This window comes from Hetaerina americana, unplaced genomic scaffold, assembly GCF_022747635.1.
Source record: "Hetaerina americana unplaced genomic scaffold, ioHetAmer1.1.p SCAF_4, whole genome shotgun sequence".
NCBI classification, from domain to species: Eukaryota; Metazoa; Arthropoda; class Insecta; order Odonata; family Calopterygidae; genus Hetaerina; species Hetaerina americana.
In genome coordinates, this window is record NW_027286985.1 from 18,733,835 (window position 1) to 18,748,475 (window position 14,641).

Genomic DNA, 14,641 nt, shown 5'->3' on the forward strand with positions numbered 1-14,641 from the left:
GCTTGATAACCAAATAGTACTTTAATAGAAATTGATAAAATATCTGTTTGGAGCACACTGATGGTACTAAAACATACTTATAAATATGGACTTTTAAGCTTTAGTATTTCCAGAGGGGCTCGTAAAATTTTATTGTAATTGACATCAGATTGTTTTATTCTACATTATGTAAAGGTAATTGCATATTTCAATATGTATAAGCGTGTGTGTATATATATATAAAATTTGGACTTCAACAAACAATATAAGAACACATAAAAAGGGCACTCACATTATTTCTAAATAACATCGATGAAATGTAGCTCAGTCTTCCTCGGAAGAAACAGTAGTACTGACTCAGTACTACTGTTAAGTCAGTTAGTGTCAGTCATTCAATCATGATTTAAATGGTTGCAGAATTGATTAAATGGCAAATCAAACCGAAGGTGGTTTAGCTAAAGAGGGGGTCATAATTTGATTTTTTGTTAATTCTCTGGTCCTCTGTTGAAGTGGTTTTATTTTACCCTGTGTACATTTACTTAATTGATAATATGTGCCTTAAATGATTATTCATGATTATTAATTTTGAATACCTCAATAAAAAAGACTCATTCATGGTTTGTAGTTTAATATTAAATATTCAGAATTAAGACTTAACCACCCACAAATATATAAGGTACTGACTCAGGCGTTACTTTGGAAATCTTTCATGCTAGGTGTTTATTAAGGAAGACTAACTTACCAATATGGACTAATTTCCACTAGAATTTATATTTTTCGTGACCATGGATTCGTTGCAAAGTAAAATCATCAGGTGATCATCATTACTATGGTCATGGTGAAGTAACTCTAATTGAATCTGTCAATTTAGTCTTCCTACATCTATGCCTAATATCCACAAATATCCTCATTTTTTTATTTACACACGTGCATTTGGTGCATAATTTTTCTCCCTTCAGCTCCAAACAATAAATAAATTTTCCTGTGATAACATTTAATGTTACAGTATGCCCAGCAACCTTTTCACCCCTCACAGTTGAAAAAACTATTACTTAAAAAAATGGTCAAATAACCAAATTGAGTAGCTTCTGGCTTGATGTGGTCAAAGTTGAACATAATGAATAACTGATAGTAGCACTTTTCCACTTGATAGAATTTAATTTATTATCAGGTTTTGATGCGATCAGGTGATGATGATGTAAAACATCAAAACCCAGTTGTAAAATAAATTTTATCAAGTGGGACAGTTTCACAACCAGTCATTCATTGTCCTCAAATAAATATTTGTCTTGACAGTGAACTTTTCAAACATTTCTTTTCCTCCATTTTTTTCAATTAGATTGAGAGGGCATGGGTGGAACTAGAATTAGCAGAGCCTAAAGAGAAAGCAGAGCAGGAAGCTTTGATGTCCAAGGAAAACCACAAAGAATTGTCGCTGGATAAAACAGAAGGCAATTCATCTGATGAAGAGGTTGCGGATGAAGATGATGATGCACCTCCTTTACCTCCCCCTCGTGGTGACTCATTGGCCAGATATGGAATGACAGTGGAGAACCAGCAGGTGAACAGCATCATGACAAATCATGGTATGTGGAAAAATAGAACCTATGTTCTGTCACTGGCTGAATGTGCCACTGATGTATCTATAGCAGGTACTTGATCACTTGACCTTTTATGAGATAATTGGGAGGGTACATATTTCAAAAAGCCTGGTAACTTTGGGGGATGGTCCTATGCCTGCATTAAATGAAGTGATTCCAAAAATCCTCCTACATTATTGTATACTAAAGTGATTATTTTATATGTGCTGTGACAAGAATTAATTAACTTGTCACAATTTCTATCACTTCAAATTTTGATGTGCACCTCTGTTCTTGTCTCCATGCGCAAACTCTGAGGAATATTTGACAGCATCAAAGAGAATGATGCCGTAAAACTTTGATTAAACAAATATTTTGGGACTGGAGCAATTGATTTGTCATGTTGTGGTTCTATTATAACAAGTACAACCTTGCATAGAAAAAATAATTAGTCTCGATAAATTAAGTAATGATTTCAATCGTGATTTAAAGTGACGAATTGAATTTGAGGTGTTAAAATGATGAAGTAGACTTTTAAACTTCTAATAAAAGGTTATACTGATTATTTCTTTTTCAAATTTTTACCATTTATATAATGGATTTAATTGGTCTCTGAGTAAATAAAATCAGTACTTAGTGAAAGTAGAGGTATTATTTGTGGCTGTGGCATCACAAGCTCAGCATATAGCTTCAGAAAAGGAAAAGGGGACAAAAAGACACATTTTTGTATGCTCCTTTTCACTCCCTCTCTCCCTCCCTTTATCAACTCAGTTTAATTACCCTATATTGAAGTGTAATTCCTAAGCCCTTCACCGGAGTTTTGTTTCATGCAAACTGGTATTCATTTCATAGTTTAAAAATTGTAGTGGCTTTCTTAGGCTTTGTGGTAACTCTTCATTGGTAGGGTTTATGCATAAAGATTCATCCACCAATTTGTGATGAATAAATGGTAATACCAATAATTATGGTAGATGGGAGAGGTTGGTCTTATCTAACAGACCCTTACTACGGAGGGAGGGGTAAAAAAAGCAATAAATGGTCTTTAATTTAAGGTCAATCTGCCAAGACCCTATGGAATATTAAACGTCAATCGCTGTTTTTCAGTATGTAAAGAGCTTTCTTTGATTGTAAGGTGTTTAGATGTATATGCTATTGCAGTTCTCAGTTCCCATCAGTCAAGTTAAGCTTGGGAAAGACCTTTGCTATGCAAGCATTGGAAGTGCTCTAGAAGTTTTCATTATAAATCAATGCAATGGCATGAGGTGTTGCCAGCAGCCAAGGTTCGTCATTGTGCTCCCTCTTTACTATCTACTAATGATCCATATTATTGTCAAAACTTGAGCAATCCCACTCTTCTCGTAAACTATGTAAAATGTGGGAGCTAATGTTAAATGTATCGAGAATCTATATGATTTTCATTGAATTGTACTATCATTTATGGAAATTCATGGATGAAATTGGTGGCTATAGGGCTTTTAGAAGTTACTTCGGTGATACCAAGAATGTATGATGTTGTGGCGTTTTAGTTCGTTTGCCAGTTCAGCGCATGAGATTGTAAAAATTATGATTTTTTGATTGTGCATCCTATGCAAAATGTGAGACTGTAAAAGAGATATTCCAATTTTGATTACATTTACTTCTTAATGGCATTAAAGGTTATCATAACTTCCAATGCGGTACTGGGTACTGTTTATGAGGTAATCTACCGGTTAAGATAGGTTTTGGATGGGCACAACTACCAAATAAATATTTGGTTACTCCTAACAAAACAAAACCCAACATCATACTCTATGACTCCTCTGTGTATTTCCTTCCTCTCTTCATCCTCTCCAACTTCCTTATCTTGTTTCTGCCCTTTCCTAGTTTTCCTAACATTCTCCCCTCAATTACAGTCTTCAACATCCCATCAATATGCTTTTCATCCATTTTTCCTGCCTACTTCTGATTTCTCCCAGTAATCCCTTCTACGGGCCTCCCATACTTAACTCCTCCTTGTTTATTTTCCTTTCCATCCTTCTCCACTCCCTTATTTCAAAAGGCCTCCAATCTATGTCTATCCACCTGCTTTAGTGACCATTTATCTGCACCGTACATAAATACGCTCCATGTCATAGTTTTGAAAATCCTTAGGCAACGTCCACATCATCAACTCCCTCCTCCTTGAGAAAGCCTTTTTGCCCAGCGCAATTCTTCCTTTACATCACTACTACTACTACGAGGGTCATCCGGAAAGTAGTACCCGTTCGTGCCGCATGAAGTGCTGACGACGCGAGTAGCCGCTGGACGAGGTCAGATAGCTTCAGTGGCTTGTCTGCCTTCTCTGAGCCAAGTTGCGTGACGCTAGCATTGCCTGTGTTGTTTCTGTGATTGTTTACAATGTTTAAAAAAATTGAGAACGCCGCCAGTTGTGAAGTGAGGGCAGTGATTAAATTCCTCAATGCAAGAAACGTTCGCCCATGTGATATTCATCGCCAATTAAAGGAGGTGTATGGAGACAATGTAATGGACGAGTCGTCTGTTCGGCGGTGGTGTCGCAACTTCAACATGGGGAGGGGGAACACACACGACGATGAGCGTTCGGGGAGACCGTCTGTCATTACAGACCAACTGGTGAGCTCAGTTGACGAATTCGTGAGGAACGATCAGCGCGTCACAATTGATGACATCTGTGAGCATTTTCCCAATGTTTCTCGAACAATTGTTCATGAAATTGTTAAACACCATCTGCATTATGCAAAAATTTGTGCAAGATGGGTCCCTCACGTATCTCAATGAGCTGGCGGCGAAGGACTATGCAGCAGGAATACAGAAACTTGTCACACGTTATGACAAATGCCTTAATTTGCTTGGAGATTATGTTGAGAAGTAGTTTAAAGTATCCTCTTTCAGATAAAATTTTTTATGTTTGTTAATATTTACTTTTGTGTCTTTATTTCACGAACGGGTACTACTTTCCGGATGACCCTCGTACTTTGATTATCTTGGTCCAAAACACTTCCAAGGTGTGTAAACTGTTCCACCTGCTCTAGTTTTTACCCTCTTATTTTAATATTGAGATTTGCCTTACTCTTTCCGGAAAATCACAAAACCTTTGTTTTATTTATATTGATTCTCATCCCATATCTATTGCACTGAATTTCCAGTTCGCTCATTATTGCTTCCAACACCTTGGCTGGCTGGCAAACTAAAGCTTGGTCATCGGCAAACCTAACTAACTTTACAAATTCCCCTGTGTTTTTCATTTCCTACCTCCAGTTCTCCCCATGCCTCTTTAATCATTTCCTCCATGTATACGTTGTACATCATCAGTGATGATGGACAACCATGCCTTACACCTCTTCTTAGTGCTGTCCATCCGAACTCTCTGTCCCCCACTCGTACCTGAGCAGTCTGAGATGTGTACAGGTTGCAAATTAGCCTCCTATCTCTCCAATCTATTCCTATTTTCTGCAACATGCTCATTAGTTTTTCCCAATCCGCTCTATCAAATGCCTTTTCAAAATCTATGAAACAGGCAGGTTGACGGTGAGGGGAGGGGAGGCACCACAGGTGCTTTACCACCTGTGGTGCCTCCCCTCCCCTCACCGTCAACCGCCGTACCTTCCCAAGTTGGACACTCATCTCCACACCCAAACCCTTTCTCCCTCTCATCCCAATCACCTCCTCACGATTTTTGCAAACCTCCCTCTCCCCCTCCAGCCCCCCCCCCCTCTCACAGTTTGAAAAATGTATTTAAACCTAGACTGGGAATATTCTGTACCTGATGATGTCGATCTTCGACGAAACCCGGGTCGTAAAATAAAGCTCTTCTGTGGGATAACATAGTGTATTTCATTTTGATATGAAGCAATTCCACAAAGTTACTATGGATACAATTAACCAAATTATGTTCATATAAGTTAGCAATTCTGCATTCTGATATAAGATGGGTACCTAGTGCAAACTTTTTATCTCCTTACTCTTACTTGTCTGTGCGGTACTAATTTTGAAAAACATATTTGCCACTAGGAACATTATCCCTCACGTAGATGCTTTCCAGGTCCCAAGTTCTATTTCATAGCTTAAAAGTTACTGTAAAATGCCATAAATGCAGTAGTGTGAAATGCTTACCATGCCCCACTGCAAGAAAGTTTTCACAAATCCTCAGTGAATAGCTAGGTGAATCATAGTTACTCGTCAATGACCATGACATCAGTCTGAGCAGCCACCACAAATTCTATATGGCCAATGTCTTGATTGCCTTAGATGCCTAAGTCAGTTATTCTGTACTCCCTTTTGTGGTGATGAGTATAACATTTTGGGGTTGCATATTAGTATGGTGATGAAGTAGCATTAATTAGAATTGGCTACTTATCACCAAAGATCAGATTTATAAACAATTTCAGATGTCATGCTATGTATTGCTTGCATGAAAATGGTATTTTTGGTCATTATGTAAATGGGTAGAATTAATTTTGAATGCACAAAATGGTCCAAGTAGTGAGGGCATAAGAAACAGAATTTCATTAAGCAAAGAACTTACACTAGGAGAGGGAAATTGATGACAGGGACATTGATATTGAGAAAAGGCTCGTCAAAATTTGATGTATGTTGGTTTTGTATGGTGCAGAAACATGATCATTGAAGCAGGATGATAGGCATAGATTGGTGGTTTTGAATTGTGGGTGTGGATTAGCTGAAATGGACAGAGGGGGAAACAAAGGAGGAAGTGCTAAGTATGGTGGGGAGGATAGGGGTTTTTGGGAGAATCCTAAAGGAGTGTCGTAGGGGCCGAGACGGCCTGGGGAGCTTTGAAATCATACCAGTGGATCAGTGGCGAAAGAGACATTTATTAACCCTCAGTTCCCATGGATTGGCATTGCCATCGTACTCACTTGTAGCGCGAGAGAGAGAGCGAGAGACTGGTACGCTGGGATGCACGAGCGGGCGGCGGTGGGCGCTGGGAAGAGTCGGCAGACGCGGTCACGGCAAGCGTATCCAAGTCGTCTGTCGAGGGGCGGTGGGGTCTGGAGAGAGTCGGCAGACGCGGTCACGGCAAGCGTATCCTAGTCGTCTGTCGAGGGGCCTTCGGATCGTCTTGCACGCAGTCACGGCGAGCGTAACTAAATCGTACAAGACGCGGTCACGGCAAGCGTAACCCGGCGAATCCCGGTGACCGCGGCAGTGCGTCCGTTTAAGTATGATTTTCGGGCCGACCCTTGCCCTCCGCCGTGCGCCATCCTGGTCCATTCTGCACGGGACCTCCCCCGCCACCCGTGTGCGTCAGGGCGGTCATTGCCCCCTTATCTGCGCTAGTCATACCCCCGCTCTTCCTGGTATTGAAGACCGAATGAGTAGGAGCGGGTGGGTATCGGAATATCGAGGGGGTGTCTAGCATCCACTCGACATCACCCCGGCGGCAAAAGAAGGCTACGCGTTTGAATGTTAACCGGTCCAGGCTCTCACTCTCAATCTGCGGTACGTGGAGGCAGATGTCAATGCCGAGACAGACACAAAGATCAGTAATGTACTACATATCAAAAAAATATATATATATACACAAATCATTAAAGTTTGAGGTTAAGCGCAAAAGTACAATACGTAACACTAATTAATATAGGGCAGTATGTTAAAGTCCGAAAGGCATGTTGAAAAATTTGGTAAAATTATTGATTTTAGCATGATGGAATAAAAGTATATCACTTCAAGATCACAATTCGGGAAATAAGGGTTGGTGGGAAACCATATTAACTATATGTACAGTATTATTCGCCTGGTTTGGCGGCACTTCCCTTGACACTTCACTTGACATTTCACTTGACACTTCACTTGACACTTCACTTGACACTTCACTTGTAACACTTGTGTCTTTGCAGAGTCTTTGCCTCTTGCCTTTGTAGTAACACATATAAAAACCGATGCACAGCACAATCAGCATTATTAGCGCAATTCCTAGGCCGGAATAGCTGATAGTTGTTATAAGCGTTACTTCCGTCCTTTCGTGAAAACTCAGGGGACGTCATGGTTTTACATGGGCTCCTTGTCCATCCTTTGACCGCAGCCGCTCCTTCTTTCTCCCAGGCGGGCGGACCAGTTTGGGGCCGTCCCTTCTCCTCCTCCAGGTGCTGCAACGTGGAACGTAGGGCGTCCATCATCGTCATTGGGTGCGGCGCCTTGGTCCACGTGGTCGGCCTATAGGGGGTTGGGTTAGAGAGGAGGGTTCCTCCCTGGTCTTGGTCTTAGGTTATACCGATGTTGAGGTGGTTTTTTCGGATCACTCCTTGGTTGGGAATCCGACTCAAGCCCCGTCGTTTGTTCTGTGATAGGAGTACTAGGACCCGACACACCATGTTCTGTTTGGTTTACTACAGAGTGGTCTGAATGGGCGTTATCCATTAGGAATTGTGGGAGGAGTGGTTCCGGGTCTGGGGGTAGAGCGACTAAGTTCCGCCGATGCGCGACAACCGTGCGCCCGTCTCGTGTGCTCTTTATATCGTACGTGACCGGACTTCTCTCTCTCGCTATTTCGTACGGACCAATCCACCGGGAAGCAAGTTTTTTGGATTGTCCTGGTTTTAAAGTCATATTTCGTAACAATACTAATTGGCCAGGGCTCAGGGGGGGTAGTTCTAAGTGTTTGTTGTGTCGCTTATGTTCTGAATCTGTGTTATTGGTGCTCGCGTGCAATGCTTGTGCATAGGCGATCTGTAATCTCCTCCTCAGTGTGAACTCATAAGAAGGTTCTTCTGCGTAGGAGAACTTAGAAGGTAAGAGAATATCGTCCCATGGCATGTTGAGTTATCTACCGTACATAAGGTAGGCGGGACTAAACCCAGTTGTTCTATGTACACTATTTCGATATACAAATAGCGCGAAATTTAGGTGGTCATCCCAGTCTCTGTGATCCTGGGCTACATAATGGGAAATAATGGCGGAGAACGATTGATGGGCCCTTTCGAGTCTGCCGTTGGCGCCGGGATTATATGGAGAGGTGCATATCGATTCAATTTTTAAAAGTTTGCATATGCTCTGCATTAATTTTGACGTGAAGTTGGTACCCCTGTCTGTAAGGAGGTACTTAGGAACACCGTGTCGGCAAATTATATGTTCTACAAATGCGCGTGCAACCGTCTCTGCGGATTGATCTGGAATGGCGATGGCTTCGGGATACCTGGTGAAATAGTCCTGGCAAGTAAGAATGAACCGATTACCCTTCTCTGACTTTGCGAGTGGACCAACAATATCGAGGGCTAACTTCTCGAGCGGGTGAGTAGCCTCGGTCACAGGCTGCAGGGGCACGGAGGGACCTTTTGCTTTTCGTTTTTTACATGTGATACAACTTTGAACATACCGTTGCACCTCGGCGTAGCACCCATCCCAATGAAAATGACGCTGGACTATCTGTAATGTTTTATCCAATCCCAAGTGTCCGGCCAACGGGTTGTCGTGGCAACGTTGTAGAATATAATTCCTCATGGATGCCGGTGCGCAAATTACAAACTGTGGATCTGCCGATCTAGTCCGGACTACGTAGAGGATATTATCATCATCATAAAAATAAGAAGGGTCATTGGTCTTGACACGGTCGTGTAGGGGCTTTAATTGAGGACATTTTGCTTGCTCAGTAGAAATATAATGCCTGTCCCACATAGGCTCGGCTATCCATGGCTCACCGATGCACACAGCGGAAACGTCGGGCGTTGCTCGGGAGAGTGCATCGACATGAGTGAGTTCGCGCCCGGGGACGTGGTGTATGTCAAACGAGTATTCACTCAGCTCCATCACCCATCTCGCCAACCTTGGTTTTGGTTCCTTGTGAGTGAGTAGCCAACGAAGAGGGTTATGGTCTGTTTTTAGGAGAAAGCGATTCCCCAGAAGGTACACTCGGAATTTTCTGACCATCTGTACTACCGCGAGGCACTCAAGTTCGGTTGCTGGATAGGATTTCTGAGCTTTATGCAGTTGTTTGCTAGAGTATGCTATTGGATGCTCTTCACCTTCCCAAACTTGTGACAAAACTCCTGCTATCGCAACTGAGGACGCGTCGGTTGTTAAAATAAATTTTTTTTTTAAATCTGGGAATCTTAGAATGGGGTGTTTCAGTAAGCAGTCCCTTAGTGTTTCGAATGCGTTCTGTTGGTCTTTTTCCCACACGAAAGGTGAACCTTTCTTGAGATTACAGGTAAGAGGCCCTGCGATCAATGCAAAATTATGTACAAATTTTCGATAGTAGCCCGCGAGGCCTAAGAAAGATTGTAATTTTTTTACGTCTCGTGGCACTGGAAACTGTTTAATAGCATCTATCTTGCTGCTGTCCGGTCGTAAGCCCTCAGCCGAAATTATATGACCCAGAAATAAGACATTTCTGCGAAATAATTTAGTTTTCTTGGGATTCAACCTTAAATTAGCTTTTCTTAACCGCTCGAAAACTTCTCTGAGTCCTACTAAGTGCTGATACCAAGTGCGGTCATACCTCAAGATATCGTCGAGGTAAACTAAACACCCGTTATTTATTAGATCCCCTAGAACTGATGACATTAACCTCATGAACGTTGATGGCGCATTGGCTAACCCGAAGCTCATGCGGTTGCAGTGAAAGTGTCCGTCAGGTGTACTGAAGGCTGTCAATTCTTTACTTTGTTCGTCCATAGCAATCTGCCAATAACCACTGCACAGGTCCATTGTGGAAAAAAAAGAGGCACCCCCCAGCTGATGAAAGGCTTCATCCATGTTGGGAATGGGGAATACTTCCTTCTTTGTGACGTTGTTGAGCGCTCGATAATCTATGCAAGGCCTGTATTCTACCCTGCCGTCTTCCGTCGGTTTCTTTTTCACCAAAATTAAGGGCGCTGACCACGGGCTGTTCGAGGGCGAAATAATTCCGTGTTTTAGCATATTTTGGATTGCGTTCTTCAACGCACTACGCTGCGAGTGTGGTACGCGGTAGGGCCGTTGCTTTATGGGCGCCGTTTCCCCAACATGTATTTCATGTTTCACTAAATTAGTGTACCCCAATGGAGTATTTTCATGTAAGAATATGTCCCTAAATTCTTTAATAAGTTGCACGAGAGGCTCAAGGGTATTTGGTGGGACATCGCTAAAATCAAAAAGGTTAGCTAATTCTTCTCTAATTGGCTCCGGCCAAAAGTTGTCATCGTCTCCCTCCACGCCATGGATGCGAATTTCATTCGTCGGCTCATAAATAGATTCTAACTTTATGCCGCATCCTTGTTTCACGACTTGCGTATCAGATTTACAATTACATATCAGAATGGGGATCTTGTTTTCCTTGTTCACTGCCGTAAGAATGGGGAGTATCATTGGATCTTGTTCTCTCCCCGCTACAAATACGATGCTTCCGGTTTCTCCGTTACATTTAACACTGTCTAGCACGATTGAAAATGGAGGTACGCTAACCGATTTTTCGAGCACAATTTCAGCCGTCACGCCACTAGCCATCACTACATCGGAGCCTTCTTCTTCCCGCTCAGAGCCTGCGGTCTGTCTTTCCTTTACACCGACGCCTGGCGGTGTCATGTCACACCCCTCGATAGTGGACGACGGAACCCTTTCATCCTCCGACCCCTCCTTTCGAAGCCCGGAGTCGGCGGCATTCCCGATATCCCTGCTATCATAAAATGTTTTGTGACAAAAATCTGCAACTGGCGGTAAGACATCACGCTCTTCGGATTCCTCTATGCTCGCCCCAAATATATCTTCTGTTGAGAACGCGGCCGTTTCTTTAAGCGAAAGTCCCTCATTTTCCATCCCAAACGTTATCAAATCATGAGAGTTACCGGTAACATAACTAGGCTGTAAAACGGGTTGCACCACCGTTACGTCATCGAGTGTCGGAAGATGGGATTCCCATAGATCTATCACATTCGGAGCATTACTTTCATTCTGACGAGATACGACCTCCGTGGAAATACGTTGATCCTTCTCATGCGAATTAGGTTTACACATGTCACCAGGAGAGTCCTCGATCAACGTAGAGTTTACGTCCTTCCTCAAGATTGACATCAAGTCTTCCCCTCGGTTAATGTTACTTATCGGATGATTCGTTTGCAAACGACTTTCCTGGCCATTGCTTATTTTTAGTGTTCTATCCTGAAAGGATAGACTACCACCAAAACGCACCATAAAGTCTAGTCCTAAAATTCCATCGTATATCGTCTCTCCTAGGTCTGCAATGAGAGCATCATGAGTGTACTCCTTATTGTTTATCAGGAATGGGATTTGACATTGCCCGTATATAGGTATTAGGTGACCCGATGCACTTCGTACACGAGAGTAATATCCGGAAAGTTGCAAAGCGTTTAGCGGGAGTTTTTCCCCATGCAATATGGTGAGAGCTGCTCCTGTGTCAACCAACAAACGGAATACTCGTCCTAGAATTATTACAGGTAGCGTCCACCCAGCTTCCGGAGCTACGGATAGCACTACTTCGTCCCCGACCGATTGGTCGGGGTCGGAGCGTTTCCCGAATTTTTTGATGACTCCCGCGAGGGGCACTGTATAGGTAAATGCCCCGTCTTCCCACATAACCCGCAAAGTATCCAGGGGCAGTCCCTAGGCAAGTGATTGCGCTCTCCGCATCTGTAACAAGTGCGGGAAGACTCCTCTCCTGCTCGACAGTTGCGCGCTATATGTCCCGGCTTATCACAGCGGAAACATTTACGTGGAGAGGCATCATTTCGCTTCTCCCCATAAGGAGCGTAAGGCCCCTTTTTCACAGCAGCACCGGGACTCTGACCTGGAATTCCCCGAAATAATGGTCGTGGTTGGGCGTTTAAATTTTGGGACATGTTCTCTGGCCACATATTACTCTCTGACAGACATGATTGTATCAAAGGTTGGTGACTACGGTAATTGCGGACGCATCCTTCCTCAATCGCAGCATAGTTTTCTGCTTCGACAATTCCTTTAGGATTCCGTACCATCACGAATCGGCCAATTTCTTCCCTTAGTCCAATGAGGAATTGAGCAAGTAACCTATCCTGAATCATTCGTGTAGCATGTTCTGATTGTGGATCGTTCCATGAGTCTTGGAGTTTCCGAGCTATGATCCTCAGTCTGGTAGAGAATTCCGCAACGGTTTCTAGTGGTTTCTGAGTGCAGGTACTGAACATTCTCTCAATCATTATGGGGGATATTTTGACCGTAAACCTTCTTTTTAATCCCAATGAAAAATTCTCATAAGAATCTAAAATGTGTGGGTTGGCGGAAATGAAGTCGGCGGCTAGGCCACTAAGCCTAAGACGGGCGACACCTAACGTCTGAACTTCATTCCATCCACTCAGGTGGCTCACAATGCGCACGCTCTCTAAGAATTTATCCACGCTGGTGTCATCCTCTCCACTGAAATTTGGGATGAGATGAATCTGTCCACTCATGGGTGCATAAGGCGGTTCTGGCCGTGCGACTCCATTACTGCGTAAATGGCTGCTAGGGTTCCCTTCCCCTTGCTGCTCTAAGACATTCACTGAATGATAGAAGTCCATCAAATTTGGGTTGTTGGTGGCTCGACTAGAGTTAGTTTCCCAAGGCCGAGTCCATGAGCTGTCCTGCCCTACGGAATGCGTGGTTAACCAATCCATTATAGATAAATGTTGTATCGCATAGGAAACTAAAATAAGGGAAATTGGTAAGAAATGGACGTAAGTTAAATGAGAAGCATCCTTGGGTTTAGTTTAATACGCGGGAGATGAGCAGGTGGTAGGGAAGCATGACGCGTACGCGTAGGGAAGCGCACAATTGATAGACTCCTTTCGCCTGAATTTAGGGTGTGTATGGAAGACATTAAATTGAAATGAAAGTGGTATTTCTCTAATTCGACATTACTGTTATAGCGTAAGGAACTTGGTACAATGGAAAACATACAGGGTATTCATGCAATTATTTTGCAGCTTATTTCCCTATGCCGGGTGTGCGTGGTGGTGGTAACAGATGAACAATTGATGACTTCAATAAATGAGTTGCACAGAAGGCGCCACGTTGATAGATACATATCCCTTCGACAACTGACCAAATTATTATTAACACCTGACACCATTATGTCGTAGGGGCCGAGACGGCCTGGGGAGCTTTGAAATCATACCAGTGGATCAGTGGCGAAAGAGACATTTATTAACCCTCAGTTCCCATGGATTGGCATTGCCATCGTACTCACTTGTAGCGCGAGAGAGAGAGCGAGAGACTGGTACGCTGGGATGCACGAGCGGGCGGCGGTGGGCGCTGGGAAGAGTCGGCAGTCGCGGTCACGGCAAGCGTATCCAAGTCGTCTGTCGAGGGGCGGTGGGGTCTGGAGAGAGTCGGCAGACGCGGTCACGGCAAGCGTATCCAAGTCGTCTGTCGAGGTGCGGTGGGGTCTGGAGAGAGTCGGCAGACGCGGTCACGGCAAGCGTATCCTAGTCGTCTGTCGAGGGGCCTTCGGATCGTCTTGCACGCAGTCACGGCGAGCGTAACTAAATCGTACAAGACGCGGTCACGGCAAGCGTAACCCGGCGAATCCCGGTGACCGCGGCAGTGCGTCCGTTTAAGTATGATTTTCGGGCCGACCCTTGCCCTCCGCCGTGCGCCATCCTGGTCCATTCTGCACGGGACCTCCCCCGCCACCCGTGTGCGTCAGGGCGGTCATTGCCCCCTTATCTGCGCTAGTCATACCCCCGCTCTTCCTGGTATTGAAGACCGAATGAGTAGGAGCGGGTGGGTATCGGAATATCGAGGGGGTGTCTAGCATCCACTCGACAGGAGGCAGGAAAATGGATGCAGAGTATTTTGATTGGCAATGGGCTGTTAAAAACTTTGGTAGAGAGGGGAGCATTAGGCAAGTAAGGAAAGGGTAGAAATAGGAAAGGCATGTTGAATGGAATGACAGGAGGAAGGAAGCATGCTAAATATAAGAGGGGCTCGATGTTGTCTTGGATATCAGGTTGTATTTTGATAGGAGAGACATGTAAATGTATCATTGTACCATTGAATGGGCTAGGTCAATCCAAAACCTATTGTAACCAGTAGAATACCAAATAATAATTATAATTGCACAGAATAAGTTGTTCACAACTCTTATGCACAGCAGATTTCATTCTTGGGTTAGGTTT

At 43.6% G+C, this 14,641-nt stretch overlaps 1 protein-coding gene across 2 annotated transcripts in view; it reads left to right on the forward strand.

Annotated features, from left to right (window-relative positions):
* Ptp61F (Protein tyrosine phosphatase 61F) overlaps positions 1 to 14,641 on the forward strand; it is a 30,949-nt gene that overhangs the window by 7,892 nt on the left and 8,416 nt on the right. For both annotated transcript variants that reach the window (XM_071589784.1, XM_071589783.1), the window contains exon 7: positions 1,319 to 1,565. In XM_071589784.1, the coding sequence (XP_071445885.1) occupies positions 1,319 to 1,565 (247 nt within the window). The remainder of the gene's footprint in view (positions 1 to 1,318; positions 1,566 to 14,641) is intronic.